Genomic DNA, 16,208 nt, shown 5'->3' on the forward strand with positions numbered 1-16,208 from the left:
GACCGAGGCAGGGGAGCTGTGTGACTGGATTATACACAGAAGCATTATTTTAGTTTCTGTTGAACTGGCTGGAGCTATGCACGCTACCCTTTGCATGGGGTATTGAAAAGTCACCTAATTTTAGAAACTCAGAAGGGGAAAGCGGTAAGAAGTGGGAGAGCACGTCTCTCTGAAATGCCCAAGCATTGGCCTTGCTGGAACGGGCCTCATCAGGGGAGCGGGGCCACTGGCCTGGGAGCAGAGGAGGAGGCCCAGGGCTGGCTCTGGCCTCTTGGCTGGACGTCATGGTTTCAGGCCTAGCAGATAAAAGCAGGAGGCATTGACTGTGAGCCAAGAGCTCAATGTTTTCAGAAAATGGACTGGATGGGAGGAAAGAGGGTGAGTATGCTTTCACAGCAGTAAACAAAATAATGGCCACCTGCCAGGGAGGAGTGTGCGGACATCTCCAAGCAGGAGATCCTCGAAAGCTCCACAGAGTGGCTGAGGAAGCCTTCTTAGGGTTATGGATGGGGTGGCCGGGCAAGGGCTACCGTGCCCCCATGTAGCAATGGGCATAAGGCCTCAGCCACACCCAGCAGGGAGGCCAGCAGCAGAATCCCAGGCAAACACCCCTAGGGTTGGCTCCTCACGCCTCCACTCCCCGGCTCAGCTCCCTGAAGGGCAGGGCGGTGGAGGAGAAGCAGAGCCAGGCGGTGCCCTCAGCCAGCTCTAGCTCAGGCTGCTGGGGCTGATGGGTGGAGCTCGTGTGGATGAAGCCCCTTACCCCTGAAGTGAAGGTTATGGTGTTCCTGGAGGAAGGGCATGGGGCTCCACTCTTAACTGAGGCTTCCCATCCCCTGAGAGAGGGTGACAAGAGGTGTCCAGACACATCCATAGAGACAAAGGAGTTTGCCAAGGCTGGCCACAGGAGTTTCTCATCCAATGCCTTTTAAATGAACTGGTCTCTGTCGCGGCTAGGGAAAGCCTGCTCTCACACACCCAGCACTACACAGTTACAAAACAGATCCAACAGTGCCATGGCAGACCTCACGGTTTCTGGGCAGTCTCTGGCATTCGTGTGAAAAGACAGCCCGAGAGGTTGAATTCTTTGAAAGCCTTATCTTCGGTCATTTTAATAGGATATGACAATCTCCTCTCCTCAGCATGTCGATAAATTTTTATGACCCTTTACTGTCTGAGTGCAGGGGTCCTGCCATTGCTTGTTTTTATTTTCTTTTAGATAGCATGAACATGTTTAGCAGATGTAACCAATGATGGTAATTAAGATTATAATAATACCGATAGCAATGTTTATATCCATGGATACAGAAAATACACAGGCTGATATGTTATTACTTGTAGCCATAAAATGAAAGATCTTAAACGTGTGGGTGGGTGCGTCCGCATCGAGATCTTATTAGAGTGAGTACCCAACCCATTCGGACACAGGTTTCATCGGAAGCCTTTTGAGTGGTCAGACAGCAGTGAGAGAGCACCTGTTACCCTGCAGCACAGAGCTGTGCCTGGTCATGGCAAGGTGCACTGGCTCTCGGGCTTCAGAGAACAGCTTATCAGTACCGTGCCCGTGTGCAAGGACAGGACTCCTTGATGCCCTGGAACCTCCACTCTGACAAAATCTCCTTGGACACATCTGCACACAGAGAATCAATTGTACTCTCAGCTGTGGTTTCTGCAGCAGCTCTGGGTCACAGGAGAAGCCAGTGCATTGTTGAAACAGAAGAGACCAGGCAGTGCCCGGATGGAAACCAGGTATTGAGCACTCAACCCCATTCCTATGCAGGCAGGTGTCACACACACCTTCCGCTGGCAGGCACACTGTCTACATGAATGCCTAGCCTCCCTGTGCCCTGCCTTCTCTCACAGAATATGTCGGCACCCCCAGAGAATACACCTTCAACGCCAAAGGGGAGTTTCTGTCTGTCTGCTTCACACTGTCCTTCCTCCTCTGCCACCCCTTCTCTGTATGAAGAAGGGAAGCAAAGCTCTTAATGATCACCCTTAAATGGCAAGGCTTTGATAGACTGTTTCTATAATTGGTTCTCATTTAAATATGGGAGTTCTAATTAGAAAACTGTAAGAAGTGGAATGAGAGGGCAGCCACCAAGTCATGGCCATCTTTCCTGGTCTCTGCCCCGGGGACTCTGCACCTGCTGAGCCCCTCTTGCTTTGGGTCCCCACAGCAGGCCCCTCGGAACTCCGATCTAGTGTTGCCTTCTCAGAGAGGCCTCCTCTGACAGCCTCAGGAAAACAGCCTTCTCTCCCAAACCTCTGGGCTATCCCTCCCTGTCTCATCTTCATCTCATGATTTGTATTTGTTTGCTGATCACTACAAGAAGGCCTTATGAATGCAGGCACTCAGGCTTCTTCCCCACTCTGTCTCCAATTCCAAAAGCATATAGGATGAGGAGGAGGATGCAATAGAAATTAGTTGCAGAAATCAATCAGGGAGAAAGGAAATGTGCTCAGTGAAGTGTCTCAAATATGCAGCCTACAAGACTTAAGCAGAAGACTCACAAAGTAGCCAACTTGCCCAGCAGGGGCACCCATTTTGACACTTTCCCCTTTCACCTTTCTTGTGGATAAAGCCACTGTGTTGGCTGGAGCTTCAGGAGCCACATTGGATTATGAGGCAACCTCGAAGACAGAAAGATGTGCACTGAGAAGGCTGAAGCTGAGTGATGGCGGGAAGGTGGGTCCTTGGAAGTGATGGAAACCCCGTGCCAGCTTTGGAATGCCCACATCTGTTTAGTTCCACCTGAGAGAATAAAACATTGTACCTTCCATCCATTGTTGCTTTGGCTTTTCTGTTATATATAAAGGTTTCCTATACATGCAAGATATCAGAGAACCATCGGAATTCAATATTGGTCACTTATTGTAACTCAAAGAATGCGTTTTACTTCTCTGAACGACGTTATGCCTTCCTAAAGCCAATAAAGCAGGGTAATTATTGAAGAAATTGTGCAAATATACAATACAATCATTCAAAGCAACCTACTCTCTTAGACAGCAAGTGTTCTAGTCGTTTACAAGACAAATGCATTCATTCAAAATATTCAACGAAGATTTGTTGATGGCTGGGTGCGGTGGCTCAAGCCTGTAATCCCAGCACTTTGGGAGGCCGAGGCGGGTGGATCACGAGGTCAAGAGATCGAGATCATCCTGGTCAACATGGTGAAATCCCATCTCTACTAAAAATACAAAAAATTAGCTGGTCATGGTGGTGCGTGCCTGTAATCCCAGCTACTCAGGAGGCTGAGGCAGGAGAATTGCCTGAACCCAGGAGGCGGAGGTTGCGGTGAGCCGAGATCACGCCATTGCACTCCAGCCTGGGTAACAAGAGCGAAACTCCGTCTCAAAAAAAAAAAAAAAAAAAAAAAAAAGATTTGTTGAGTACCTACCGTGTGTCATGTATTGCGTTAGGTCCACTAAAACACAGTGGGAAAGAGTTGGAAATGAAATAAATGCTTTGAATTCTGACTCGCTGCTTATTAGTTGTGACCCTGAGCAAGGTGTTTCACCTTCTGAGCTTCAGTTTTCTTAACAGCACTTAGCTCTCAGATGTGTGGGAATACGGAATAAGAGGTGGATAAATGTCTTCACAGAGTTACAGTAACACAGTTGCAGTAACATGGTTTTGCTACCACGTCTGCAGCGTGATCCTTTCCCTCAAAGAGCCCCTCGTGGGAGAAACATAGGTAAACAGGTAATATCGTGAAACTTGGAAGATGCCGTAACAGAAGGATAAGCAGAGTGCCTTGAGAATCTGGAGAAGAGAGTCACTAGCTCTGTTTAGGTGAGTTGAAAATGGTTGCATTATAGTCATTGGAACCATTCACTGGCTATTTCCAGTTTTGCTTCTCCTGACATGTGACTTGTCTTGAAGAGTCAGTACAGTTTTCTAGATGAAGAAAGAGGTTTTAACACTCCAGGGCGGATGAAATGGTTTTATAAAAAGCACAGAGTCATAAAACAGTTAAAATGTGGTGATCGGCTCAGTTCCACCGTGGCCCACACTGGGTTCATCGGGGGGGTGGAGGTAGAAGGTGAGACTGGTTAGGAAGATGGGTTTGTATACTTAGGGCACCTTTGCACAAGGTGAATTCCCCCAGAGTAATTTGAACTTGAAAACCATTCATCAAAACCTCTCGATTTGGTAAACTAAGAAGGCTGGAGAAATGGCACAGAGGTCTTTGGAAAGGAGCACAGGACCGAAATGTGGTCTCCACAGCCCATTTGTTGCTCATCTGTTGTCTAACAGGCAAATCACCTCTCAAATCTGAGACATGTCAGGGAACAGAGCATATAAAGAAGTTTCTGGAAGAAAAGTTTTGAGTTGTTTGCTTTGCTTTCAGTAACAAAATCCAAGCATTTAATAGATGGATAAAAATAAGCACGTTGAAAGAACCAGTGGCAGGAGATGAATCAAGGTAAGCGAAGGATAAATATTTTAAACTCATATAAATTACATTATAGAAAAAAAATGCGTTTTTTTTTTTTTACCTTGAAAATGCAGAAAACGTAACTGACGTAAATGTGAAGGAGGGGAAAAAGAAGAGAGAGGTGAATGGAAATGAGGTTATGAATGTCCTCGGATTTCAGAGGAGGAAGTGAAGCAACGTTGCAGAGCATTTAAATGTGTATTTTTAAAAATGCTTCTGAACTGTTGCATAACTTTCCTCAAGGGATCTTTTGGGAAATAATAACTCTGGGTAGATAAACATTTATTTTTAGAATCAGCAATTCTTTGTCTTCTCATTTTGTTATATGGACTCTTCCTTACTTGAGCTGGATACGCTTTATGTGCTCTAGGAGGGCTTAGGTGCAGTCACGGGAGGGGTGGAGTGGGAGGGTCAGGGCCTGGAAGATACACCTGGGGAACTGGGCAGAAGCCGATCACATGGTGCCAAGTGTCTCAGGTCTATCATGCTCAGGAATTTTGACTTTTCCTAAAAGATAATGGGTGGGAGGGGAGGAAGGAGAATTTGAATCATACATGCATTTACTTTTTTCTTTTTTGAGATAGGTTGTAGCTGTGTTGTGCCATCTGGCCCCCAACTCCTGGGTTCAAGTGACCCTCCCACCTTAGCGTCCTAAGTAGCTGGGACTACAGGTGCCAGCCACAGTGCCTGTTTGATAAAGATCACTTTGTCACTTTCGCTGTCTTGTCTTTACAAATCTCTTCAAGCAACGTGATTTATAGATGCTCTATCCGCATGATCTTATGAACCCAGATGATCGTCAGGATTGACCTCACATTCTGCTCCTTCCTTCAAATTTCAGATCTTTCCTTCAGATTTCTAAACACTACTTTAGTAAACACTTTACAGACTAAACTAGGCATAAGAAACTATCATGATTCTTTTTCCTGATTCAATCCAGTGCTCCGTAGTTCTCCCATCCTCAGAGAAGCCAGGACAAGGCATGGGACGAGGATGTCGGGCTTCAGGCCATGCCCCATGCAAGTCCAGGGGAGCTGCTGACACAGTAACAAAGCGGGTGGTGCCTCCTCAGCTGTGTGATGTGGAGCCCATAGGGGAGGGGCCAGTTGAGTTTATGTGGTCTACATCCCCTCTCCCATCACTAAGAAAAAAGAGAGCTGCAAAGTCCTATTTTTTAAGGCCTCCAGGCAATGAAATCGACAATTGTCTCAAAGTTGATATTTAATAACTTTATTACTATTAAATTACTTTTTATGGAAATAGAAAATGCTTTTGGAATTGTATTCTACCCCTTTTTCTGGTTTTCTCTTTTTTTGAGAAGGTCAGCGGAGCAGCCTTCATATCCAGAACCCCTAATGTTAGCAATACTAATCAATCACCCTGTAGTTTCCTCTTTTCCAATCTAAATAGTCCCAGCTCTTTCATGTACCTTCAAAGGTCCAATTTTCCAATCCTTTGTATCTTGATGTTTTACAAAACAGCTTCCCATGTTGCACCGAATGAATAACAAAAGCAAAGATATGTGAAGCCCACAGTGGTAGAATTATGCTCTGAGTCAGGAAAATAACAATTCCATCAACGCCCTTGTCTTTTTGATCATGCTAGATTCATACTTTGTTGTACTTGTACTGTATTATAAATCCCCCTTTCAAGATTGCAGTTGATGGAGATAGTACATTAGCGATATAATTGCATTTGAAAAGGGTGGCCCTTTCATTTTCTGCTGCTGTAGCAGACACTGTTCATTGCTCCTGAAGGAACAGTACTCCTTTTTCCTGGTGACCAATGCCCAGCTTTTGTTCAACTGTCTCTTTGTGGGATGCTGACTCCTCCCAGCCCTGGAGGGTGCATCTCTTTCAGTGCAAATCAACCATCCCCTTCCTCATAATCAATGAAACCAAGATCATGGCACCCAATCCCAGACAATAGGAGGTAAGGCAGTCAGCTGGGGGTGGCGTGGCTCTGGGATCATTTGCATCACTGCAAAAAGACACCCAAGGAAGAGACACTGTCTTCGCTGGACATTATTCTGAGAGAATATGCTTCCTGGAGCTGCTGCAACCACCTTAAAAACATAGGGGGCCAAGTGTGAGAAATGAAAGCACAGATCTGGAGCATGGCTGAGTAGAAAGATGAAGAGATCCAGGGCTTCTGTCCACGCCACTTAGCTGCCTAATTGACTAGCCCTGGGCTTCCTGTTGTGAGATCATACATCCCTTTGAAATTTGGTGATTTTCATTGTGTGGTCCCAGACCAGCATCAGTATCACCTGGAAATTTTTAGAAATGCAAATTTTGAGGCCTTTCCCCAGACTTGCTGAGAAGAATCTAGGAGGGGAGTACAACCATCTGTTTTAACAATCCCTCCAGATAATTCTAAGAAGTCCTGAAGTTTGAGAACTACTGCTCTGAGCTTGCTGTAGTCTGAATGTCTGTGTCCTCCCACCATTCAAATATTAAAATTCTAATCCCCAAAGTGATGATATTAGGGGGTCGGGGTCTTCAGAAAGTGATTCAGTCATGAGGGGAGAGCTCTCATGAATAGGATTAGTGCCCTTATGAAGGGGACCTCAGAAAGCTAGGTCACCCCTTTTATCATGGGAGGGCACAGACAAAGTGTATTCTGTGAACCAGACACCACATTAGCTAGCAGCTTGTTCTTGGACTTCTCAGCCTCCAGAACTATGAGGAAAAAATATTCTATTGTCTATAAGCTACCCAGTCTATGGCATTTTGCTATAACATCCCAGATCAGCTAAGAGCCATTGAATTGGGGGTTCAATAAACCTGCAGCTAAATACATGCTAATTAATACAGCTCCTTGTTTTATGCATCTTTTCTAGAAAAATCTATCAGTCAGTATGTTTTCTGTCAATGTCAGCTGAGAATTAACAGTGTCATAACTGGGAAGGTCTGGAGAGACAGGAGCAGGTAGTACAGTCCCTGATATGTGGTTGACGCACCCTGACAGTCTGGTAAAGAGTTGGGACAGGTTTCCTGGGGTGTAAGCAATTTTGGTAAAAATTTAGAACTTCTTGAGTTCCAAGGTGAAAGGAAAGGATTTTGAAATACAGAAAAAGGAAACTTAGGAGGCACAAACTCAGACAGAGCTATGGTCAGAGGAACTAAGTGCCTGAAATAGGACAGAGAGTTTCCACATGCAGCGGAAAGACCGTGAGTAATCTGAGAGCTCAGGTAGGAAAGTAGGACCAGTGTGAAATGAAGGAGGCACTAATGATAAGCAGACAGGAAACCACCAAATCGCTATTTAGGGTGATTGGGATCTGCGGAAGGAAACGAGGCTGAAGAGACAAGAGGAGAGACAAGTCTGGGAAGGTCGACATCTAAAAGGAGCTCCTAAAGGGAGGTTTTATGTTTTCAAGCTACCCACAGCAGCACACTAGTTCTATCATCTGTGCATCACTGCCAAAGAAGAACCATAAACATCAGATTCCACTTGCTTACAGCATTCAGAGAAATGCTGCTGGAGCAGTGACAGAGAAGACACACTGCACATTCTCAGTGGAGGACTCGTCCCCTCTGTCCTTCAACTGGTGCCATCAAAAAGCTGCTATAATGAGTGACGCCTGCTTCACTCAAATGCTATTGCCCTGGTCAACTAACAGTGATATGTACAAATGAACAACCCACCTAATGTGTGACGCAATGTGTAAGGAAGCTTTGAAGACGGACAAGCTGCAGATCAGCTCAAGGAAGTGACTCAAGTATCATGACAGTACCATGAGCTAAGGCACACCTTGCGAGCTGCCTGCTGAGGCCATCAGTGGGTTAGAACCAAATTCTTCCAAAATTATTGCAGTCTGCCGTCATCTCATCTTGTCATGTAACACTTAACGTTCTGGAAAAGGCCCTACATTGGTTTTGAGTGATCTTTCCAGGATCTGTGAACCTTTGAAACAACTCCATTTCCCTGTACTTTATCCACAGTGCTCTTTCAGGTAAATCACCTGTCCATTCCTACCTTAGAGGAGGCCTCTGGAATGACCGCATCATTTGCCCTTTCGTTGTTAAAACAGTTATCAGATTTCAGGTGTATCAAGCCTTGCAGATGAGTCTCTTACTCTTTGTGACTAACAGGCTCCTGCAGAACAAACCATCCAGGCACAAACAGGGGATGCAGCCTGTGGCTCCCCCATCACAAGTTTTCACGCCACTGTGTGTGCCCACCTTGCCAACTTAAAAACCATTATTTTAAAAATCACCTTCCAAACCGCACTGATTATATTTGTTCAAGAGATAACACGCATATTACATGACTATCGTTTTAGGGCAAAGTGGACAAATGTTTCCAGCAAGGAGGCAAAACTGTCCTGGATAAAAATTCACAGCATCATTATTGTATTTTCTGCTTCCTGAGTTGCTTTTTCTTGGATATGATGATTTTGTTCTTTGTATTCTTGATATACGTATTGGTACACCTTCTTCTGTATGCATGTCAAAGAGGGAGCATTCTTGACATACGCAGTGGTACATCTTCTGTGTACGTGTCATGGAGGGAGCATTCTTGATGTATGTATTGGTGTATCTTCTTCTATGTGCACATCTCAGAGGGGCATTCTTGATGTACACATTGTTGTATCTTCTTGTGTGTGCACTGATGGAGACAGCCTCCTTGATGTACGCATCGGTACATCTTCTGTGTACACATCACAGAGGGGGCATCCTTGATGTACACAGTGGTACATCTTCTTCTGTGTACACGTGTCATGGAGGAAGCATTCTTGATGATGCAGGCATCTGTACATTTTCTTCTGTGTGCATGTCAGGGAGGGAGCATTCTTGATGTACCCATCAATACATCTTCTGTGTACACATCATGGAGGGGGCATCCTTGATGTACACAGTGGTACATCTTCTTCTCTGTACATGTGTCACGGAGGGAGCATTCTTGATGATGCAGGCATCCATACATTTTCTTCTGTGTGCATGTCAGGGAGGGAGCATTCTTGATGTACACATCAGTACATCTTCTGTGTGTACAGCACTGAGCAGAGGTGCATAGGCAGATTCCGCTTCTGGATCTACCACTCACGGACTGTGTGCCCTCAGACAAGTCTCTCAGCTTTTTAATCTCAGGCTCCTCCTCTGTAAAATGAGGAAGGCAATTCCTACCTCCTAAGATTGTCATGAGCTATGGCGAAGCTAATATTTGTCATACATTTAAAACAGTATCCAGCACGTCACACTCTATGTCTTACAAAGTAAATCAAAATCATTTTTTTGTTGTTGTTATAACACATTTGTTTTTCATAAATGTTGCTATGTGGCAGGGATTAACTGGCTTCCAGAATAAAAGTTTTTTGTTTTTTTTTGAGATGGAGTTTCGCTCTTGTTACCCAGGCTGGAATGCAATGGCGCGATCTCGGTTCACCGCAACCTCCGCCTCCTGGGTTCAGGCAATTCTCCTGCCCCAGCCTCCCGAGTAGCTGGGATTACAGGCACCCGCCACCATGCCCAGCTAAGTTTTTGTATTTTTAGTAGAGATGGGGTTTCACCATGTTGACCAGGATGGTCTCCATCTCTTGACCTGGTGATCCACCCGCCTCGGCCTCCCAAAGTGCTGGGATTACAGGCGTGAGCCACCGCGCCCAGCCAAAGTTTTAAAATTAAAAGGTATCAAAGTAATTTCAGAAGTCAAATATTTGCTCAGCTACTCACAAACTCTAAAAGTAGATTGGCTTTATGTTAAACAGAGAATTCATACAGAAAAAAATCTTCAAAGCTGTATTCATTTCATAAATAATGTACTTTATTTTATTGCATATGGCTATTAAGGAGGGCATCCATGATCAATACAGACTAAATACAATGCACTATTCTAGTCCAGGTTAATCTCGTCTCCAGCAGCATCACATCGACCCCTATATACAGCGTGTACAGTGGAAGACAGAGCAAGATAAGTTACGTCTCTTGTCATATCACAATAGCAAGAAATATATTTAACATCTTGATATCCAGAAACGATACGTACCCAAAAAGAAAACACTGTTTAATAACTGTTAAAGTTTATATAGCAAAAAATATTTTAAATTTAATGTAAGTCAGGCAAAATGTACAAAGACCCAATATACATTGTGAAGTTTTAGCAAACATAACATTTATACATTTTGGTTCCATTCTGTAAACTAAATTAAAAATGTAAATATTGCATATGCCTTTTTTTTTGAAATGTACAGGATAGAGGAAAATTTAGTATATTATCCTATGTGTATTTTGCTTGTTTTAAGCTGCAGTATGAACATGAACCATCTGTATAGTGTCATGACTACTCTAAGCATAGAGGGCGAGTTAAATATGCGCCAATACACCGCATTCAGCAGAGTCCATATTCAGTCCCTATTGTACCTGGGGGGAGTTACAAAGCAAATACACCCATCGATGCCAATTCCCAAAACTAAATAAAGACTTCAGGATGTTTTCTACATCTTAATAAAGCAGATCATACATTGAAACTGACCTTCCAGCTAACATTGTATGGCCTATGAGCTGCTATGATGTATAATTCCAGAAAAGGAAAACTTTAAAAATGCTCAGGGAGATCACTTTACATTCAACTTTGTCTTGCAATACAATCCTCTGTTCTAAAGTTCAGCACGGAAGCAGGAAGACTTTTGCATTGCCATTAAATATGTTTTTCAGACATTGAATTTTTTGGTCTTCCTCTAAAAAAGCCTCATTTTATTAATGCATTATTCTATAGTGATATATATCTATATATTTATATATATTGTTTCTAAAAACAAAACAAAACAGAAAAACAAAACCAACAACTCACATCTCCAATGAATTAGTGTAACCTCTCCTTGACTACCAGAGAAGACAGGCACTGGGGAAGCCCCCGCGGGAGGAGAGGTCAACAGCCCTCCGGTCGAGTGTCGGGGGAGCGGGCAATGGCAGGATGTCCTGCTGGTCAAGGTCAGCAGCTGCAGGTGACATCTGCGAGAACTGCCACAACACTGGTATTTTCGGAATACTGAAAACACAGAACGAGGGTAGTCTTGTTTGGAATTTTTCGACAAGTAACACGTAGTGCGAGATTGCTTTTCTTCTTTTTCTTTTTCCATCAAGAACATGGGGGCTGGAATGCCTCTTTTTATCAGTTTTCTTTTCTTTTTTTTTTTTTTTTTTGTTGTTTTTCAGGGCAGCCTCACTGGTTGACATAACAGCATTATATTAAAGGTAACAGATTTTTTTAAAAATTAAATCTGCCAAACCCGGACCACCCTGGAACTGCCAGCACGCCTACAGGGATTTTTGGTTACAGAAAGGCATGCCCAAGATTCAGGAGAGCAGAGACATCTGAGCTTGTAAATAGGAGAAAAGGCGTTTGCAATGTGAAGTACCTACATCAACATCTACATCGAGAAGATTAAACAAGTCTGTTAAAAGTAAAAAGAGATATTCATCCCCTTCCCAAAGCCCTTCCCTCCCACCTCCCACTACCCAATACAGTTGATTTTCAAAAGTAGGTTGCTTCAGTTATATATAATAATTATTATTTAGCAATCCGTCTTCTAAGTCCAATCCCAAATTCCACTTCCGTTGAGAAATGTCAGCCCCACACTGGGCTCTGTGTGGACGTAAACATGGCAGGTACCTGCACTTGAACCCAACAAGCAGCTGTCTACTTGAACCAGTTCACTAAGGCCGAGGACCGTGCTCCAGACGCACAGGGCAGGGGCTACGACAGGAAGGCCTGCCGGACCCCTGCCGCATAAATCCGGCTTTACCTTGAACTGAGGTAGGACTGTGGTCGTTTTGAGTGTAAGCCAGTAAATACCAGACTATACGACTTTCATAGGTACGGGTGCACTCTCTTAGCATGCTGAGGGTTATGTCTGCTTTGCCAAAAGGAAAAGAAGAAATTAAGACACTGGCCACGATTTAAGAAGGCCAATGAAAATATCCAATTTTCTTGAGAATAATTTCTTCGGCTAATTTTGTTAAAAAACAAAACAAAACGCAAACAGCATAATGATGAATGCCCCATCTGGGAACAAGGGAGAGAGGCAGGTGACCGTGCCTATTTGTGCCTCGTCTAACAGAGTCCACAGGTGTTTACAAACGCAGTCAGCACTCAGGTCCAAAAGAAAACTGTAAGCAGCTTTGGGCTGAGACAATGCTGAGTATCTTCCTTTAACGATGTTCTCTGGCGTGTGACATCCTGGTGACAAAGCCAGACAGATCTTCACTCTGAAAAAAAGAGGAGGGAAGTCAACAGAGACCCTCAGGAGAGCAGAGCAATCTCCAGAGTTCCAGAAAAGGCCCCTCTAACCCGCGGCTAGAACCTGGGTCGTTTTCGTAAACAGACACCTTTTCAGAAGCAAACCCGTGTTCATTCTGTTTTCCGGAAATGAATTCAGTGGGAAAACTCTGATAGAAGCAGAGCTGTTGGGTTCATGGTGAGTTGTCTATACAGTGAGGTTCGTATTTTCAACTTCAGAAAAATATTCACCCGTGCTTTTGTGAATCATTCTGTCCAATGATAGAAGGGGCTGCTCGCACTGTGTGTCTGTGTGACCTGAGAATCACCCCTCTAACCCCCAAGGCCTTGATGCTTCCTGTGTTGTGTGGGATACACAGAAGCCACTGCCTTCCTCCCTGGGCTGCAGAGATGAAAAGCCATGACACATGTGACAGTGCTCTGTAAGCTATGTTTATTCTGCAAATGTGCATCATGTTAGGAAAGGGGAGGAACTGATAACTCCACACGTCTGCCCTCAGACAGCTTCCGACGGGACCATCCACGCCCCTTCTGAAAGTGCCCAGCACTGGGACGCTCCGGCACTGCCTCACATGTTGTTATGTAACCCTCAACATTAGGAAAGGGTTATTTTTATCCACACAACTTTCCTACGTTCCCGTTTAAGTAATTTACCCTTTCGCTGTGCTCAGGGGGGCAGGGACTGAGGACACTTGGCCAGATCTAATTGCTTCCTGCCTTCCAGGTTGAAGGAGCAAAATTCTTTAACCTTTTCTCGATTTCCAGTGTTTTAGGCCTATTTTTACTTGATATATTCCTTCTTCAAGGGCCAGAAGAAATTGGAAGATTCTGACCTTTCACAGCGTGTTGTTTTTCCCTTTCTAAGCTTCTCGGCTTTTTAACCATTTTCATCACTCACCCCCATGAAGGTGAGCACTGCTTTGTTCTCAAACAGGTCTATTTCCTTCCTGTGCCTCACCCCCATGAAGGTGAGCACTGCTTTGTTCTCAGACAGGTCTATTTCCTTCCTGTGCAGAGGCACTGATACAAACTACATTTCTGGACACTCTTCTAAAATCATGTAGAATTCTGATCCTAGACTCTTATACTCCATGGCTTACTTTTTTGTGAATCAAATTCTTTTCTATCCATCTTTAGTTCAGAGGACTGAACTCAACAAGACACTTCCGGTGTGCCCTGAAGCTGAGAATGAGTCCCTCAAAACCACGTCTCACTATAAACTTGAGGCACTACATCCCAGAACCCCCGAAAACCCCAAAATTTGCTTGTACAGAAAAAATACTTGACAGTGTATAAGGTAAACATTTTTAAATTCCCTACAATGCGACATTCTGAGGTTGTGCTGCTCTAACTTATTTATTTACTATTATGATTACTATTTTTGAGATGGAGTCTCATTTTCTTACCCAAGCTGGAGTGCAGTGGCGTGACTGGCTCATTGCCAACCTCTGCCGCCCAGGTTTGAGCAATTCCTGTGTCTCGGCCTCTGGAGTAGCTGGGATTACAGGTTCCCGCCACCACAGCCGGCTAATTTTCGCATTTTTAGTAGAGACAGGGTTTCACCATCTTGGCCAAGCTGGTCTTGAACTCCTGACCTCAGGTGACCCACTCACTTAGGCCTCCCAAAGTGCTGGGATTGCAGGCGTGAGCCACCACAGCTTACCTACCTTATTATTTTTAAAAAGCTTTATGTCCATTAAAAATTTTAAAAGTAAACAATGTTCTTCTACCAATGAAACTTAACAGAACTAATTTCCTCCTAAAAACAGATTTGTCTTTCAGTTATTTCACTCATTATTGTTGTAATTTTTCAATCCCAAGAGATGTCAGTAAAAATCTAATTGTTTGTATCCCCTAAAATAAAACAGGCATTTGGTAAAATATACCTTGACTTGTAATTCACCTAAAATGAGCTTGCATTCTGTCCCAAAGGCCCTGATTATGAGAAGAATCCCATGGCCACCACAAAGCAGATAACTGAGACTCTAAAATCCATCGACAGAAATATTTCTAATCAGTTGCTTATTTTGACACTAACAATTAGCTAAATATGGCTGAATTATCTCATGTTAACTCTAAGTCTGTTATCTTGAAAACAGCTAAACAAATAAGTTCTTAAATTTCTCAAACTTAAACACTTTGTCATATTAAATGGCAGGTAAATTACCGCTGAAAAAAATTACTTTCCATTTTCATTTGTGAATTCATGGGGCCACTGACATTTTCATTGTATTTTTAGGCTGCTGTATCGCTGGGAAACTCAACTCTTATCATTGGATCTTTGCGAGCTCTAATTAAGTTGAATGCGTAATTTTATTTTTTGGAAGTAGAATACAGTTATCAAAACCCTAATTTCTAAGCATCAGCGTTATGCAAGCAAAGAGCTGATAAACAGCAAGGAAATAATCTATGCATGCATTTATTCATGCAATGACCTTTCAACCATTTTCTGTGTGTAGGGTCTCACTGATAACTTGGAGGAAGAAGGCTGACAAAAAAAAAAGAGAAAGGAAAGGAAAGGGGGAAGGGTAAAGAAAAAAGGGAAGGGCAAGGGAAAAGGAAGGGAATGGAAGGGAAAAGGAAGGGAAGGGGGAAGGGCAAGGGGGACGGGAGGGAAAAGAAGGAAAAGGAGGGAGGGGGAAAGGAGGGGGGAAAGGCGGGGGGAAAGGAGGGAAGAAGGGAAGGAGGAAGGGAAGGAGGGAGGGAGAGAGGGAGGGAGGGAAGACTGGAAGGAGAAAGGGAGGGAGGGAGGGAGGAAGGAAGGAAGGAAGGAAGGGAGGGAGGGAGGGAGGGAGGAAGGAAGGAGGGAGGGAGGGAGGGTTATTACAGGAAGATGAACCTGTTCATGGTACACTCAAAGGAAGCAAGAGAGCTGAGGCAAGGGAGACTAGAAACAGGATGAACGCCCATTCAGAGCCAGGCCTGGGGTGTCAGCTGTGCAGCATTGCACACACATCTGCATGCACACACATGCACCAGGGCAAGCACCATGTGGATGTGTCTCACCTAGCCTGTCTCCTGTTAGGTTAAAATATAACCGCTTTCTATGGCCACCTCCTTTCATGGTAAAGGGGGAACTGTGGTCTGGGTGTGCTCGGGAGGCACGGGCCTGTGACTCCTGCCCCTCAGTGCCCTGCCTCTCAGAGACCTGCTTGCTCAGACATACCCTACCCCAGGAGGCTGTGGCTGATTCCGGGCCATGCTTCGGGATGCTTGGAAGCACTCTTGCTGGTGTAGACAGAATTAACCAGCAGAAACAATCCCTTGTGGAGCGGCAAAAGGGCAGCAAGGAAAAGGCTGGAGCACACCCCAGATTAGACCCAGATGACTATGACCTGCCAGCCACCGCAGAAGGGTTGGGATGCAACAGAGACCTCAGAAGCGTAGGGACTAAGAACGCATGGTGGAAAAAAGGGATCTGTTTTGAAAACCCAACTATAATTTTTATTCATTTGTTAGAGAAAGAAGGCCTAAGACAGAAGCTTTCTGCCTCAATTGATGTCTCAAATACCTTTTTCCAAC

General features: G+C 44.3%; 1 protein-coding gene across 1 annotated transcript in view; it reads right to left on the reverse strand.

Moving 5' to 3' along the window:
• Nucleotides 1-10,189: 10,189 nt before the first annotated feature.
• The window catches only part of IRS2 (insulin receptor substrate 2), a 33,675-nt gene continuing 27,656 nt past the window's right edge, over nt 10,190-16,208 (reverse strand). Inside the window, exon 2 of the mRNA XM_035293921.3 lies at nt 10,190-12,655. Within this exon, the coding sequence (XP_035149812.1) occupies nt 12,651-12,655 (5 nt within the window). The 3' untranslated portion in view covers nt 10,190-12,650. The remainder of the gene's footprint in view (nt 12,656-16,208) is intronic.

This window comes from Callithrix jacchus, chromosome 1, assembly GCF_049354715.1.
Source record: "Callithrix jacchus isolate 240 chromosome 1, calJac240_pri, whole genome shotgun sequence".
Taxonomy (NCBI): Eukaryota; Metazoa; Chordata; class Mammalia; order Primates; family Cebidae; genus Callithrix; species Callithrix jacchus.